Source organism: Bufo bufo, chromosome 1 (assembly GCF_905171765.1).
Source record: "Bufo bufo chromosome 1, aBufBuf1.1, whole genome shotgun sequence".
Classification (NCBI taxonomy): Eukaryota; Metazoa; Chordata; class Amphibia; order Anura; family Bufonidae; genus Bufo; species Bufo bufo.
Genome location: NC_053389.1, coordinates 570223541 through 570240833, shown reverse-complemented (window position 1 = coordinate 570240833; position 17293 = coordinate 570223541). Strand labels below are relative to the sequence as shown.

General features: G+C 45.9%; 1 protein-coding gene across 3 annotated transcripts in view; it reads right to left on the bottom strand.

Moving 5' to 3' along the window:
- Window positions 1-7441: 7441 nt before the first annotated feature.
- LOC120983419 (phytanoyl-CoA dioxygenase, peroxisomal-like) overlaps window positions 7442-17293 on the bottom strand; it is a 68245-nt gene continuing 58393 nt past the window's right edge. For all 3 annotated transcript variants that reach the window (XM_040413164.1, XM_040413180.1, XM_040413172.1), the window contains 2 exons: window positions 11290-11424; window positions 7442-8305 (listed from right to left, as the gene is read on the bottom strand). In XM_040413164.1, coding sequence (XP_040269098.1) covers window positions 8252-8305; window positions 11290-11424 — 189 coding nt within the window. In that variant the 3' untranslated portion in view covers window positions 7442-8251. The remainder of the gene's footprint in view (window positions 8306-11289; window positions 11425-17293) is intronic.

Here is a 17293-nt window from a genome sequence, read left to right as displayed (position 1 = left end):
TGAATCAAGGATTTGACTTCCATGAGTATGGATGGTTGCTCCTTCTTTACAAGATCATTGATGCAAACTTGGCAGAGTTTCTTTTTGTGATTTTCTGGAAGCCTCTTGCTACAAGTCGCACACCTAGGGACTTTAGTTTTAGTTCTGGGCTCTTTTACTCCCTATAAAGAGAGGAGTAACCAGGTATCAATAAGACAAGACAAGTATAGCAGGTCGGTATGATACACCATTTTTTTTCTCCCCACCGGGGAATTCACAGTTGGAGTAGTCGAGGGGGCTTCAGAAGATTCCATCTGAACTGCAGGGGTGTCAGGGACAGACATCTGGAGCTTGGAGACACTCAGAGGGAGGCCCAGTCGTATTCCACCGCATCTTCAGACTGCTGCCTCTAAATGCCCAGAGCAGCATCTGACATCGTGGTGCACGCGTGCGGTCCAAGCTCCGCCCCCTCAGCCTCCTGACGGTCCATAGCAGAGTGCAGCACTGAGCCTTTTCTACAGGAAGTCGGCGTGCAGAGTGTCTCTGCAGCGCGCGGTCAGCTTCCCCAATGTAGGGAAGGGGGACCCGAGATACAGGCCCCTGCTGACAGGGACGAGATGCAGCTCCATTGTCATCCTCTGCCCAGCTTTGGACTCAACCGCAGGAGGGCAGAGGGAAGGGACAGAGATCCCTAAGGTATTTAAAATAATAAAAAGTAGAAAAAAAAAGTCTTCACCTCCACCAGGAGGACTCTGTGAGGTGCCCCCGTAGGGACAGGAAACACTGAGGATGAGAGTGGGTGGTGGCCTTTTAAACTCTGTGTTCCTGCCCCTACAGAGGTAAAGGGGTCAATCTCATGGTAGAGCCGTCATGGTGGACGAAATGAAAAAATGGCTTTTATTTTATCTTTTTACGGTGTTCACCTGAGGGGCTAGGTCATGTGTTTTTTTTTTTTATAGAGCCGGTCGATACGGACGCGGCGATATCTAATATGTCTACTTTCTTTTTTCCTTATTTTTTCCAAATTTTTTTAACTTCATTTTTGGAAAAGGACGCTTTTTAAAAAAAAAAAAATGTATTACTTGAAACTAAATTTTTTTTGTAAAACTTTTTTTTACTTTCTTTTCCCACTCTGGGACTTCACCTTTTGGGGGTCTGATCCCCATTACAATGCATCACAATACTTCTGTATTGTGATGTATTGGCTGTAAGTGTATTACACACTGTAATACATTTACAGCCTGCCTGTGAGATCCAGGGGGCTGGATCTCACAGGCTGTCACGGAAGGCAGCCACGATGCCTAAGGAAGGCATCGGGCTGCCTTCCCTGCCATCGGGTCTCCGTCACAGCAGCGCGGGGACCCGATGGCTGCTTCCTCCCTGCACAGACATCGCATTGACCGCGGCTGTGCAGGGGTTAATGCGTCGGCATCGGTGATTTCACCGATGCCAGCGCATACAGCAGGGGTCCGGCTATCAGTGACTGCTGGACCACTGCTGCTGATTGGGCGGGCGCAGTTCCTGCACCCACCCAATCAGCGCGCCGTCCATGTATGGCGCTGGGCGTGAAGGGGTTAAAAGAACAAAAAAGGACAAACATCAGCTTATTTGGCAAAATATTCAGTTTTAATTAGGTCACAGACAAATAGGTCAAAAACATTAACTGTTCCTACTACATTGGCTAAAACATTAAAAACAAATAGTGGTTAGTGCAATTGTCACTTATCGTTTTTTTTTTTTGAATCAAATCGTTTTTATTAAACAATAAATACATATTATAACATAATACAATATGTTGACTTTTTCTTTCTTTACATTATCCACAATGCGGATTCAGTGAACAACAATACTCATAAGTATATCACCACTCAGTATTATCATGAATCCATACAATACATATACCTTTGCTGAAACATATTATGGGCAAAAAATTACCGGAAACTTGACCTTTCCAAACTCCCTCCCCCCCTTACCCTACCCTAACCCCCCAACCCTAACATTGGTCTTGACCATCACATGACTATATAACCACGTGGGTATGAGATAACCATTCAGTCCACATTTTTTCAAACTTCTGAGGGCACCCTCTCTTCACAAACACCCCTTTTTCGAGTACCAGCATGTCATGCACCCTCCGTTCAAACTCCCTCAGTGTGGGCGGACTCCCCTGGATCCACCTCATAGCGATCAGTTTCCTGGCCACATATAACAATCTCCCCGCAGCTACCCTAACCGGTTCATTCCCTCCAATTTCAGACACATACCCCAGAATACACACCTTAGGATCTTTTTGAATTCTTAATGTCAATTTACTATTAATCATCTCTACAACTTCCTCCCAATAATTACCAACTACTGGACAAGACCACAACATATGTAACAAGTCTGCACCATCTTCCATACACTTTGGGCACTTGTCATCACCTCTTACTCCTATCTTTTTCAGGAACACCGGTGTTTTGTACACTCTGTGTATAATAAATAGTTGGGACAGTTTGCCCTATTCACTTAGAGACACCTTGGGGACTGCTTCTAAAATATCTTCCCACATATCCTTAGACATATCCCCCACGTCAGCCTCCCACTTTTTCATTCTTGAAAGCGGATATCCCTCTAAGAATTTTTCCATTAGAAGAGCGTACACCTGTGATATTAACCCTCTTTTTCCCCCTCCCGACGGAAGAACAAGCTTATGGACCACCTCCATTTGAGCTATCACACATCCCTTCCGCATCGTGACCTCAAGGGCATGTCTTATTTGAAGATATTTATAAAACCACTCCTTGGGGATATTAAATTCCTGCTGCAGGTTTTGAAATGACTTACATGTCTTGTCCTTAATTAATTGTCCAATTCTCGTCACTCCATAAGTTTCCCAGTTCCTAAGTCCTGGTATGGCCAATAGTTCTGGCAACAAGTGGTTCTTTCCAATAGGGGAGAGTTCACTAATACCTCCCACTCCTCTTAGCAGCTTCACTTTTGCCCAAACTTTTTTCATGAGTTCAATCAGAGGAAGTTTTTCCCTCCCTGCATGCATTCCTAAACCTTCCAGAATGCCCATGAGGTCACGACTACACAACCAATGCTGCAATATCTGCCCAGTCATATCCGGAGCTTGTAGATCAATCCACCCCTTAAAATGCTGACATTGGGAAGCCAAAAAATAAATCCATGCGTTAGGGACAGCTAGGCCCCCTTCCGTCTTAGAATACTGCAATGTCTCCAGTTTGATCCTCGCCTGTCCATACTTCCAAGTAAGATCTCTAAATATAGAGTAAATTTTCTTAAATCTATCCAGAGGGATCCAAACTGGAGCATTATTCAGTATATATAACAGTTGGGGCATCATAACCATTTTTAAAAGGTTAACTCTACCTACCACCGAAAGAAAGAGCCTACACCATGACCTCACTTTAAGCCTAAAAGTAGCTAGCAAAGGGGATAGATTTAGTTCTTCAAAATCCGCTAGTCTCGGTGTTATATGTAATCCCAGATATTTAAATTTATCCACCCAGGGCACCAAACTGTCTACTTGTCTGCCTGTCAGAGCCTGCCCGTCAATTGGCATCAAAGAGGATTTCTGCCAGTTTATCCGTAGTCCGGAAAAGCTACCAAATCTGTCAATCAATGCCATGGCCGCATCCAGGGACGCACCAGTATCGCCCAAGAAAAGTAGGGTATCATCAGCGTACATAGCCACTTTATTGTGCAGTTCACCATATCTAAACCCCTCTATACTTGTAGATAAGCGAATATGCGCCGCCAACGGCTCTATTGCAAGAGCAAACAATAAGGGCGACAGTGGGCATCCCTGTCTGGAACCCCTGGCGAGGGGAAAACAGTCTGATAATCCTCCATTAGCTCTAATTCTCGCCTTAGGGCTAGAATACAGAACCTGTACCCACTGAATGAACCGTTCACCAAAGCCCATAATTCTCAGGACCCCCCACAAATACCTCCATTCCACACTATCAAACGCCTTAGCGGCGTCAAGCGCAAGCAAGGCCCTGTCACCACTATTGTCCGCCGGAATATTTAAACTAGTGTACAGCCTACGAAGGTTAATAGCCGTCGATTTTCCTGGCATAAATCCCGTCTGGTCCGGGTGTACTATGGTCAGAATTACCTTGGACAGCCTGTTCGCCAACACCTTCGCCAGGAGCTTAACATCAGCCGTGAGAAGTGAAATTGGCCTGTAGGAATCCGGTATTTTAGGATCCTTCCCAGGCTTAGGCAGAACCACAATTATAGCTTCCTGCATCGAATGTGGTAGCGAACCTGCCTCCAATGAGTGCTCAAACACCTTAAGTAATTCGGGGAGTAATATCCCCTGTAGCTTTTTGTATATCTCTACTGGGAGACCATCAGCTCCAGGGGCCTTACCACTTGCCATGTCCCCAAGTGCAGCTTCCAGTTCCTCAAGTGTAATCGGCTCCTCTAGCCTCTCTCTATCTTCTTCTGACAGCACCGATAACTGCGCCTCCTGTAGGAAATCCTTCAGGGCCTCATCAGAACTAGATCCAGTGGAAGTATATAGAGATACATAAAAGCTTTTTAAAATTCCTAATATTCCTTTTGTGTCCTGACAACTGTTCCCCCTGTCATCTCTCAACTCCTGAATACAAGAGGAGCCTCTCTGAGCCTGCGAGACCACTGACAACAAATGACCCACCTTCTCTCCTTCCTCAAAAGATCTCTGACGGTAAAAGCTTCTCTTTCTATCTGCGGCCTGTACCAGATGACATCTCAGCTGCTCCTGAGCAACCTCCAGCGCCTCACTACTAACCATGGTGGGGGATCTACTAAACTCTCTCTCAGCCTCGGCCACTAGTACATGCGCCTTGACATCCGCCTCTCTGGTCCTGGATTTATGCTTGTTGATTTCTTTCATCAGAACTCCCCTCAGAAATGCTTTCATGGCGTCCCATACACCTGGTATCGAAGCCGACCCTGTATTGATAGCAAAAAATTCCTTAATTTCCATAGAAATCCCAGATAGGTCACCCAACACATTCAACCAATGAGGATTACACTTCCACAGCCTCGGTCCCTGTCTGAGCACCCCCAGGCACAAGTCAATCTGCACCAGAGAATGGTCAGACAACGACCGAGGATGATAAACAACATCCTTAACTAGTGGTAGCATTAGGTCGTTAACAAGGGCCAGATCTATACGCGATAGTGAATGGTGCGTGGCGGATCTACATGAATATTCACGCTTATCCGGGTTACGCCATCTCCATACATCTTGTACACCTACCTCACCCATAATATTCCTGAGGGCCGCACTCCCAGGTGAACCACCTGTTCCCTCTACCCGGCATCTATCTAGGGAGTCATTCATCGTGCAGTTAAAGTCCCCTACCAACAGCCACGGCAACCCAGGGAAGTCCGCCACAAAGCCCATGATCTCTCTTATTAACGGAGAAGCAAACGGTGGAGGTACATACACAGACACCAGCACCATCTGTATTCCATCCACCTTACACACCACACACACATACCTGCCCTCAGCGTCCACACACTCCTGCATATGTTCATACCTGATACTCCTATGCATAATCATACTTACACCTCTAGAATGAGAGGAATGAGTTGAATGTAACGCATGGATCACCCAATTTTTATTCATCCAGTGTAAATTTTCTCCTGTCAAATGCGTTTCCTGAAGACAACATATAGCCGGCTGAAACCGCCCTAGATACTGAAAAATACACTGTCTTTTCCGTGCATCAGCCATCCCTCTCACATTCCAGCTTAAGATTCTAATCGCCTGTGACATGGTAAAACTTTAAACCATATTTGAATCTCACACCCCACTCAGATAACACTCGCTCATAGTTCAAGACCTTAACCTTCCCCCCCAACCTTTTCCCTACCCCCCCACCCCCCTCCCTCCCTCTCGTACTCAGGTTACTGTAGCTGGGGAAATCTTTCCCCTCATTATCCACTTCCCACATTAAAACAGGGCAATCCGAGAGCAACATGCCCTTCAACCTACAATAAGCATAACAATTTATAACACTTTTCCTCAGGTAGAGAATCCTCCCCACAACTGAGAAATACATTTTACTATCATTACCGCCTGCTCCCTCCTCAAGAACTACCATTTGGTAGCATTACATAATACACTCCCTAACTGGTGCAACATTTAAAGCAATCCTAGAGTGTAAATGCATATATAACTTGAACATAAGAAACGTATATCTGCCTCCTTCAAGTGTCCAGGGCACCACTTCTCAATTGTCGCTCGTGGACGTCCAGCCACTGCGTCGCCTCCTCCGGATCTTCAAAAAATCTGGTGGATCCCAATGCCACCACACGCAGTTTAGCAGGAAACAGCATAGCGTACTGGACTTGTAGAGCTCTCAGCCTTTTCTTTATATCCATAAATCTGCTTCTCCTCCGCTGCACTTCGTTGGAATAATCCGGAAATATGGATACTTTCACCCCATTCAGGACCATCTCCTCATTGTCCCTAGATTGTCGCAGGATAGTGTCCCGGTCTTTAAAATGGAGTATCTTCGCCAGTATGGGACGGGGAGGTCTGCCAGGCGGAAGCGGCCGCATGGGGACTCTGTGCGCCCGCTCCACCGCATATAATGAGGATAGACCTTTTTCATGAAATAATTGGTGCAGCCATTTTTCCACAAATTCGGTGGCATTATCCCCCTCCGTCTTCTCTGGCACACCCACAATCCGCAGGTTATTCCTTCTGGACCTGTTCTCCAGGTCATCTGTTTTGGCGTATAACGCCGCTATATCTTTAGCAGATGATTTTGCCGCCATTTGCAAAGGCTGGATAACGTCCTCAATAGTGGACACCCTCTTCTCCAATTCAGAGGTGCGTTCTGTGATTTTATGTAAGTCATGCCTAATTAAAGACACGTCTGACCTCAGACTGCCAACCTGTACTGTAAGCACCTTCAGTGTGCTGTTACAACTGGCCACAGCGGCCATAATATCTTTTAGAGTAGGCTCTGCTACAGCCACAACTTTAGGGCCTACCGCGTCTTTTGCCGGCCGTGCAGGGGTTAATGGCGGCCAATTCACCGCGTCCAGGGTCTCCCCGTCGGTGGATTCATCCTCTTGTCCAGAGGAAACCTGAGCGTCCATCTCCTTCTCCTCAGCCCAGTCTCCCCCAGCACTCTCTGTGCGAGCAAACCTGCTCAGCTTTGCGGCAGCCGTCTGTCTCGTCTTGGGCTGTAAGGCCGGCCCCTCTTCTTCCTCGGCGCCATGCCGACTCTCCTCTGGCCTGTCACAGCGCGGCCCTTTACCGGACTTTCTAGGCATGTCGGGTCTCAAAAGATCAGCACCACACTCTCCTGTCTCCTCTCAACCACCAGGTAGGCAAGGATCAGCGATATAAGGGGTTGCTACCACTCTAAAATCAGGATGTCTGCAGGAGCTCAGTGCGGTGCGACCTACTCCATGCGCTCTCAGGCCACGCCCCCCCTTATCGTTTTAATATGTATAGACCGTGAGTGTTTTGTAAAACACAAAAAGCTAATTCCTCAGTCTCTAAATGTGAGCGCTGCAAAAGTCCAATCAAAAGTAGGTCAACTTCAAATCATCAATAATGTGCAGTACCAGACTTGCGCTGCTTCTACAGGAGAAACAATGGTTCGATGGAGATGACTGTCACCACATCCACTCCGAGATTTTGAAGATCCCTCTCGACGATTTCACCACTGGTATAGTCCATCACTGTTCCCAGCTGGGAAGCACCGCACTCTCAAAAAGGAAAAACACAAGGAGCATCCCAATAGTGAAGTACTGTAGACCAAAGTGCTTCTGCACTTGCTGGATGGACCAATAAAATATCACTTGTTTGCCAAGTGAGTGTCATGGTGATTTTGACTATTGCACGTGGTAAATCTCCCTATCATTGAGCACCAGACCAACATTTTGAGTCAGAGTGCCAAGCATTTTCTTCTGTTCTGAGGCTGGGACAGGGAGACCAGAGGCAGGGTGACATTCCTCTGCATCATATGGTTATCCAGCGTCTCCAGTGTTTTATTTGACGTTTAAGGCTGTAGCGCTCACAGGCATGCTTCAAACAGTCGATCAGCAGAGGATCTGATCTTTAGCCCTTAAATCTGTTCACCATATCACCACCAGCAGTTAAAACTTAAATCATATTTCCCTTCACCGAGTGCTTGTCATTTGAATTACACAAGAAATAACTTCTGATCTTGAACATGAGAATGAGAACGATAGAGACATTTTAAGGACAAGCGTTCTCTGTGGCACAAGGAAATCAGGACACCAGTTACAGGTTGATTCTCTCTCCTTGTACAACTCGTGCTTTTAACATCCATGCATCCTGAAGCAAAAAGAAAAAGTCACTGAGACAAAATGCTGCTGTGACAAACTACAACAGCCATAAATAACAAACTCTTGAAATAAATCTGTACTGGTAATTCAGCAAAACCAAAAATTTAAATCAAAATATGTACAGATGTATCCATTCTTATTTGTTCTCTTTGCTGCACTTTCTGTATAACAATGGTGCATTAAATACACTCTTTCAATGGCTTTTGTTGTCTTTAATGAAGAGATAAGGCACTACAATGGCTCACACTGAGTAAGAATGGTGCATCTGTATTGTACTTCACTGGGTGCAAGCTATTTGTACAAAGAAATTGTACAGCTTAAATATGCATTACTTTTGCGGATCCAGATTTACAGCTAGTAATATACGCTGGTTGTCAGTCCAAACAATTGACAGCTCTGCTGTAGGACACATCCAATCTCAGTGAGAAGTTCCCAAAAGCAAAGAAATCAGCAAATATTTCAGAGATTACAGCTGTCTAAGGCATGAATGTGTGCCGGCCGTGCCTGTGCTGCAGGTTGCGGTCTGCAACGCACGGGCACTGATCGCGTGCCCACCGTCTGCGGACATGGACCCATTCACGTAAAAGGGGTCCGCAATACGCATCCCACGGTCTGCATTGCAAAAAAGTAGTACATGCACTTTTTTTTTGCGGTGTGGAGGCACAGACAGAAAACCCACAGAGGGACTCCATAGTGCATCTATGTGCATAGTGCATCTGATGCATGCCTCCATACCGCACCTTCCGAACTGCGGACCCATTCAAGTCAATAGGTCCGCAACCGTGATACAGTGAACACTCGGCCAGTGCATGTATATTGCTGATCCGCTGTTTGCGGGACACAATATTCTCACGGACCTGCTAAGGTCGTATGCATGAGGACTAAATATGAAACCTGATAGGCTCCTTACAAGTCAATAGAGCTGATCTGTGAGGCTCCTTTGCAAAATAGTTCAGTTGTAAGACAAGTTCACCATGGTGTCCATGAAACCCATAAGCCTTGACACCAGTGTGAACAGGGCTTTAAGAACAGTGATCTACTAAATGTCATTTTAGGCAACTGAGCTAACCAAATTTGCTGTGAAACAAGATCACACAGTGTAATAAATGATGCATGATTACATACATCATACATTCTTACTTTACTGTGTAGTGAACAGAGATACACTGCTCAAAAAAATAAAGGGAACACAAAAATAACACATCCTAGATCTGAATTAATTAAATATTCTTCTGAAATACTTTGTTCTTTACATAGTTGAATGTGCTGACAACAAAATCACACAAAAATTAAAAATGGAAATCAAATTTTTCAACCCATGGAGGTCTGGATTTGGAGTCACACTCAAAATTAAAGTGGAAAAACACACTACAGGCTGATCCAACTTTGATGTAATGTCCTTAAAACAAGTCAAAATGAGGCTCAGTAGTGTGTGTGGCCTCCACGTGCCTGTATGACCTCCCTACAACACCTGTGCATGCTCCTGATGAGGTGGCGGACGGTCTCCTGAGGGATCTCCTCCCAGACCTGGACTAAAGCATCTGCCAACTCCTGGACAGTCTGTGGTGCAACGTGACGTTGGTGGATAGAGCGAGACATGATGTCCCAGATGTGCTCAATTGGATTCAGGTCTGGGGAACGGGCGGGCCAGTCCATAGCATCAATGCCTTCGTCTTGCAGGAACTGCTGACACACTTTAGCCACATGAGGTCTAGCATTATCTTGCATTAGGAGGAACCCAGGGCCAACCGCACCAGCATATGGTCTCACAAGGGGTCTGAGGATCTCATCTCGGTACCTAATGGCAGTCAGGCTACCTCTGGCGAGCACATGGAGGGCTGTGCGGCCCTCCAAAGAAATGCCACCCCACACCATTACTGACCCAATGCCAAACCGGTCATGCTGGAGGATGTTGCAGGCAGCAGAACGTTCTCCACGGCGTCTCCAGACTCTGTCACGTCTGTCACATGTGCTCAGTGTGAACCTGCTTTCATCTGTGAAGAGCACAGGGCGCCAGTGGCGAATTTGCCAATCTTGGTGTTCTCTGGCAAATGCCAAACGTCCTGCACGGTGTTGGGCTGTAAGCACAACCCCCACCTGTGGATGTCGGGCCCTCATATCACCCTCATGGAGTCTGTTTCTGACCGTTTGAGCAGACACATGCACATTTGTGGCCTGCTGGAGGTCATTTTGCAGGGCTCTGGCAGTGCTCCTCCTGTTCCTCCTTGCACAAAGGTAGAGGTAGCGGTCCTGCTGCTGGGTTGTTGCCCTCCTACGGCCTCCTCCACGTCTCCTGATGTACTGGCCTGTCTCCTGGTAGCGCCTCCATGCTCTGGACACTACGCTGACAGACACAGCAAACCTTCTTGCCACAGCTCGCATTGATGTGCCATCCTGGATAAGCTGCACTACCTGAGCCACTTGTGTGGGTTGTAGACTCCGTCTCATGCTACCACTAGAGTGAAAGCACCGCCAGCATTCAAAAGTGACCAAAACATCAGCCAAGAAGCATAGGAACTGAGAAGTGGTCTGTGATCACCACCTGCAGAACCACTTCTTTATTGGGGTGTCTTGCTAATTGCCTATAAATTCCACCTGTTGTCTATCCCATTTGCACAACAGCATGTGAAATTGATTGTCACTCAGTGTTGCTTCCTAAGTGGACAGTTTGATTTCACAGAAGTGTGATTGACTTGGAGTTACATTGTGTTGTTTAAGTGTTCCCTTTATTTTTTTGAGCAGTGTAGTTACTGCAGCGCTGCGCCCTTTAAAGTGAATGAGCGCAGCACTACAGTAACCAGCTCTACCCATTATAAATTGGACAGAGCTGGAGAACGTGGCGTGGGTCTGACCCCTGCTACTCAGATATTAATGGTTTCTTCTCAGGATAGGCCATCAATATTAGAATCCTGGAATACCCCTTTAAATAAAAAAATACTAGTTTGTAAATAATGTAACGGCGTAATGTCATACCTTTAAGGTCATAATTGACTCCACTGCAAGCTGTTTCTTTACTACTTCAACAACCTCTTTCTCAATGTTTTCCTGACTTGTTCCCTTGACATCTATATAGTAGCAATCTGAGCTGGCATAATGGCAGGAAATAGCCTATAATCACGGAATTAAAACAGGTATTTATTCCACACAGACAATATAAATAGCATTAAATCTAACGGTACTGTCACACTGGCGATTTTGTTTTCCGTGTCACAGGAGCTCAATACCGGGAAAAAAACTGAAAAGTTTTATCCTAATGCATTCTGAAGGGAGAGCATTCCGTTCAGGATGCATCAGTTCAGTCCCGCTTATGTTTTTGGATGGAGAAAATACCGTAGCATGCTGCAGTTCTCTCCGGCCAAAAATACTGATCACTTGCCGGCATTAATTTACATTGTAGTGTATTAGTGCCGGATCCGGCATTAAGTGCTACAGCAAAACGGATCCGGCTTTCCGGTCTGCGCATGCGCAGGCCTTCAAAAATGAAATAAATAAATAAAATAAATAAATACCGGATCAGTTTTTCCGGATGATACCGGAGAGACGGATCCGGTATTTCAATGCATTTGTCAGACAGATCCGCCTGACAAATGCCATCAGTTTGCGTCCGGATTGCAAGATCCGGCAGGTAGTTCCGGCGACGGAACTGCCTGCCGGAATCCTCTGCCGCAACTGTGAAAGTACCCTAAAGCTCCACATAACTAATACTTCTGTAGTCAGAAGGGTGAAACGTAAAAAATTTATTTTAAAAATATTAATATTTTCATTAATTTGTCTGCGATGTTTAATTTTTAATGTATTTCTACATAGGATAGGTGCTGCTGACATTGTATAACTTCATATTCTACCCATGAATTGTGTACCCTAATACACCCTGCAGCTTGCAATATTACTATACATGAAATTCAGATGCATATTGCAACTGATCTATTCATTTCAATGAGGCAAATAGAGTCCAAAAGGAATAAAAAAAACAGAAAGCAGGTCAAATGCAGACCAAAGTTTATTCCTTTGGACTCCATTTGCCTCACTGAAGTGAATAGATCACAGTATATGTTTGAATAAAGTTTTCAGATATTTGAACATACACCCCTGATGGAAAGTCCAGCAAGGCACTCTGGGAGAGAATTATTAGTACTACTGGGACTTTGGGGAGCACTGTGAATATAGGGAGCCTACCTATATGGCACGGCGATTTCTACAGTAGAATATCTGGGGGAGCACAGCGGGCACAGTATTGGGGGTAGCAGCAGGATAAAACTGTTGGTGCACTAGGAGGAAGAGGATTATAGAAAAGTGGTTAATCTAAGGTGTCTTTGTGGCAAACTCTGCTGAGAGAAGATGTGGCTGAAAGAACTCGTCATGGCGGTCTGGGCCAAATAGAGAAGAAGAGAAAAGAAAATATCTACATCAGGGGGACGACACTGGATTTAAGAGGTATGAGGTGCTGTGTCATCTTGTATGTTTTGTATTGGTGAATGTAATGTCCAGCCACATATGTGTCACCTATTTCTTTAGCGCCATTTTCTGCAGCTCTGGTCTGTTAATAAACTGTAGCTGGTATATGGCATGTTACTGCTGCAGCCAATCCCCAACCAGTGATCCAACGCTGAGGACTGGTTGCAGTCGTCACATGCCATACACCTGCACATCAGTGTACACATCTCCAACACTGGGACGGATGTGCACACTTGCCCATTACATGCCTATTTACATAAAAAGGTATGGCAGCACAACATTTCACATACAAACAATAAAACAGAAAAATAAGGATCAGTCTAACTGATGCGTCAACTCGCGAGACGTGAGATTACGCTCACAGCCGGCCCGCGCATCGCGGGCCGGCAAAAGTTAAAGGACAAGTTCGTCATCAGCCTGCCAGCCAATGATAGTCGCTGGCAGGCTGATGATTTTCAAAAAAACTAATCACAAGCCAGTTAACACATTATATTTATAAATATGATGTGTTAAATGGCTTGTCTGCTCCTCTGCTGGTCCTTTTCATCGGTTGGTCCCAGCAGAGGAGCACACATCACAGTGAGTAGCACCAAACACTTCACTTAGCCCCAGATCACCCCCCATCACCCCAATTAACCCCTTGATCGCCCCTGTCAATCACCTAGTGAAAGGGAAAAAAGTGATCAGTGTAAACTCACTTTTTTTTTTCACTGGTATTGACGGTTAGGTTTTAGGATAGTTTAGGCCCCTTGGTTAGGTAGTTAGCGTCGGTTAGCGCCCAGCCCACCGCAGTCACTGATTCGCGTATCGCTAATCAGCATTTGTACTTTTATAGTATCTGTAAGTGATCAGAACTGATCACAGTCAGATCTATAATAGTGTTAGTGTCACCTTAGCTCGCCCTCCACCCAAAACGCAGTGTTTGCCCGATCAAGCCTGATCGGTCGCCCACACGTGCGTTCACCCACGCCCGCCCCGCCGCAGTGACAAAAAAATTATTATTTTTTGATCACTGCACAATCACTTTACAAGCGCTGCGGCGATAAAAAAAATCTGTTTTGATATTTTTTATCAATTGCAGCGGCTTCCGGTACTTCGCTAGCCTCCCATTTGTAAGACAGGCTTGCTTTTTTTTCTTGGGTAGTCTCAGGGAATACCCCCTAAATTTAGTTGACCAAATGGCAAACAAGGGGTATTCTTCTGAAGAGGCCTACAGGCTTCTGACCCAGTCGGATAAGGAATGTGAACCCTCATCTGACGAATCTAGCGGGTCAGAATATGAACCTGTAGAAAGCAGTGGCAGTCTGACCCAAAGTTCGGACGAGGAGGTTGAGGTCCCTGATAGCACCAGGCGTACCCGGCCCGTGTTGCTAGACCACAGGTTGCGCAGGATCCGCTTCAAGGGCAGCAGAGTGGGGCTGGCGCTGTCGGATTACGTGGTGAGGCATACACCAGCAGCGCAGCCCATCCTGGACCTAGTACCAGCACTGCCGTACAACATGGTGAAGTGGCGAGCACCAGAAGGGCAGTTGAAGCTGGTACGGTGGCACGTGCATTAGTTCCCCCGTCGCAGCCACCGCACAGACAGGCCCGTAGAGCCCCTAGAGTCCCTGAGGTGCTGGCAAACCCTGATTGGCAGCCCCCAACTTCAGCCGCACCAATAGTTCCCCCTTTCACCGCCCAGTCTGGAGTTCGGGTTGAGACAGCTCAGATCAGTTCGGCACTGGGATTTTTTGAGCTGTTCTTGACTGCGGAGCTCTTGGACTTAGTCGTGGCAGAAACAAATCGGTATGCCACTCAATTTATAGCCGCCAACCCGGTAAGCTTTTATGCCCAGTCTTTCCGGTGGAAACCCGTCCAAGTTTCCGAAATTAATTCGGCCCCTCATAGACCACTTCAACACCAAATTTGCAGATTTGTATACCCCTGAGCAAAACATCTGCGTAGAAGAGTCCCTTATACATTTTACCGGGCGCCTTGGCTTCAAACAATACATCCCAAGCAAGCGTGCCAGGTATGGGGTCAAATTGTATAAGCTCTGTGAAAGGGCCAGAGGCTATACCCACAAATTTCGGATCTATGAGGGTAAAGATCAGACCCTGGAGCCGGTCGGTTGCCCTGACTACCTGGGGAGCAGTGGGAAGACAGTCTGGGACTTGGTGTCACCCTTATTTGGCAAGGGGTACCATTTATGTGGACAATTTCTACACAAGTGTGCCCCTCTTCAGGCATTTGTTCCTAGAACAGATTGGCTGCTGTGGCACCGCGCGACCTAGTCGCCGGGGCTTCCCCCAACGGCTCGTTACCACCCGTCTTGCAAGGGCTGCCTTGTGTAACGAAGAACTGCTCGCGGTGAAATGGAGAGACAAACGTGACATTTACATGCTCTCCTCCATTCACGCAGACACGACCATACAAATAGAACGAGCAACCAGTGTCATTGAAAAGCCCCTCTCAGTCCACGACTATAATTTGCTCATGGGAGGGGTGGACTTCAATGACCAGATGTTGGCTCCTTATTTAGTGTCCCGCCGCACCAGACGCTGGTATAAGAAGGTGTCTGTATATTTAATTCAATTGGCTGCCTATAATAGTTTTGTTCTCTACAGTAAGGCTGGGATAACAGGATCCTTCCTCAAATTTCAGGAAGAGATCATCGAGAACCTCCTGTATTCAGGAGGTTCCGTAGCCCCAACCTCCAGTGTAGTGAGCCGTCTACACGAGCGACATTTCCCCAGTGTCGTTGCTGGTACCTCAACCCAAGCGTCACCCCGAAAAAGATGTTGTGTCTGTAGCAGGAGTGGAATAAAGCGTGACACCTGCTATTTCTGTTCTGACTGCCCTGACCACCCTGCCCTATGCTTAGGGGAGTGTTTCCAGAAGTACCACACACAGGTACACTTAGCATAGGGATTGCGTTCCACAGGACAGGCACACAGGGCTATTAGGGCCCTTTCACTCACAGCTGCTGCAAACCTCTCCTTTCACCTGGGACAAAGTGCATATTGTACTTCGCCACATCTCTAGGCGATTTGCGCTTTGCACATTGTCCCATGGGGAAGGAGAGGTTTGTCCTATAAAGGTAAAAAAAAATAAAAAATCACCGGTAAGCAAAAAAGTTAATGTTCTGTTTAAAAAGTTAAAGTTTATAAAAGTTAATGTTCCGTTCAAATGTTATAAAAACTTAATGTTAATAAATTTATTGCGTTGCGGCCTGTTTTTTTCTTTTTTTTACCTTCTAGGTGGACCAACCGATGAACGAGCCGTAGCACGTATGTGCATTCTGACAGAAGCATTGCGCTGCTGTCAGATTACACAAAAGTCAGTGTATGCGGCGCTGCAAGACGAGATTTCTCCTCTGCAGAAAAAGATATGTTTGCCGAGGCATATGAGCTGAGGGGCGCGGTGTTCATATGCTTTGGCAAACACTTTGTATATAAAAAAAAATAAAAATCCCGGCAATGATTTATTTATCCACATCGATTGATGTGAATGGAAAAAATCGGGTTTGCCAGGGCATACGAGCTAAGTGGGTTTGGATGTTGGGCAGAGCTCCTATGTCCTGGCAGACGCCTTTTTCCTCCTTTTTTTTTTGGCAAAGATTTTTTCATCCACATTAATCGATGTGAATGAAGAAATCTGTGCCGTTCATTTTATCTTTCAGCCCTGAGGCTGAACGGAAAAAAAAAAAATCTCATTACCCGTATGCTCAATATAAGGAGAATAGCAGAAACTCCTAATGCTGGCCATACATGTAATGATTGTGGAGACCCTAAAATGCCAGGGCAGTACAAAACACCCCACAAATGACCCCATTTTGGAAAGAAGACACCCCAAGGTATTCGCTGAGGGGCATATTGAGTCCATGAAAGATTGAAATTTTTGTCCCAAGTTAGCGGAAAGGGAGACTTTGTGAGAAAAAATTTAAAAAATCAATTTCCGCTAACTTGTGGCAAAAAAAAAAATCTTCTATGAACTTGCCATGCCCCTCATTGAATACCTTGGGGTGTCTTCTTTCCAAAATGGGGTCACATGTGGGTTATTTATACTGCCCTGGCATTTTAGGGGCCCTAAAGCGTGAGAAGAAATCTGGGATCCAAATGTCTAAAAATGCCCTCCTAAAAGGAATTTGGGCCCCTTTGCGCATCTAGGCTGCAAAAAAATGTCACACATGTGGTATCGCCGTACTCAGGAGAAGTTGGGCAATGTGTTTTGGGGTGTCATTTTACATATACCCATGCTGGGTGAGATAAATATCTCGGTCAAATGCCAACTTTGTATAAAAAAATGGGAAAAGTTGTCTTTTGCCGAGATATTTCTCTCACCCAGCATGAGTATATGTAAAAAGACACCCCAAAACACATTGCCCAACTTCTCCTGAGTACGGCGATACCACATGTGTGACACTTTTTTGCAGCCTAGGTGGGCAAAGAGGCCCACATTCCAAAGAGCACCTTTCAGATTTCACAGGGCATTTTTTACACATTTTGATTTCAAACTACTTCTCACGCATTAGGGCCCC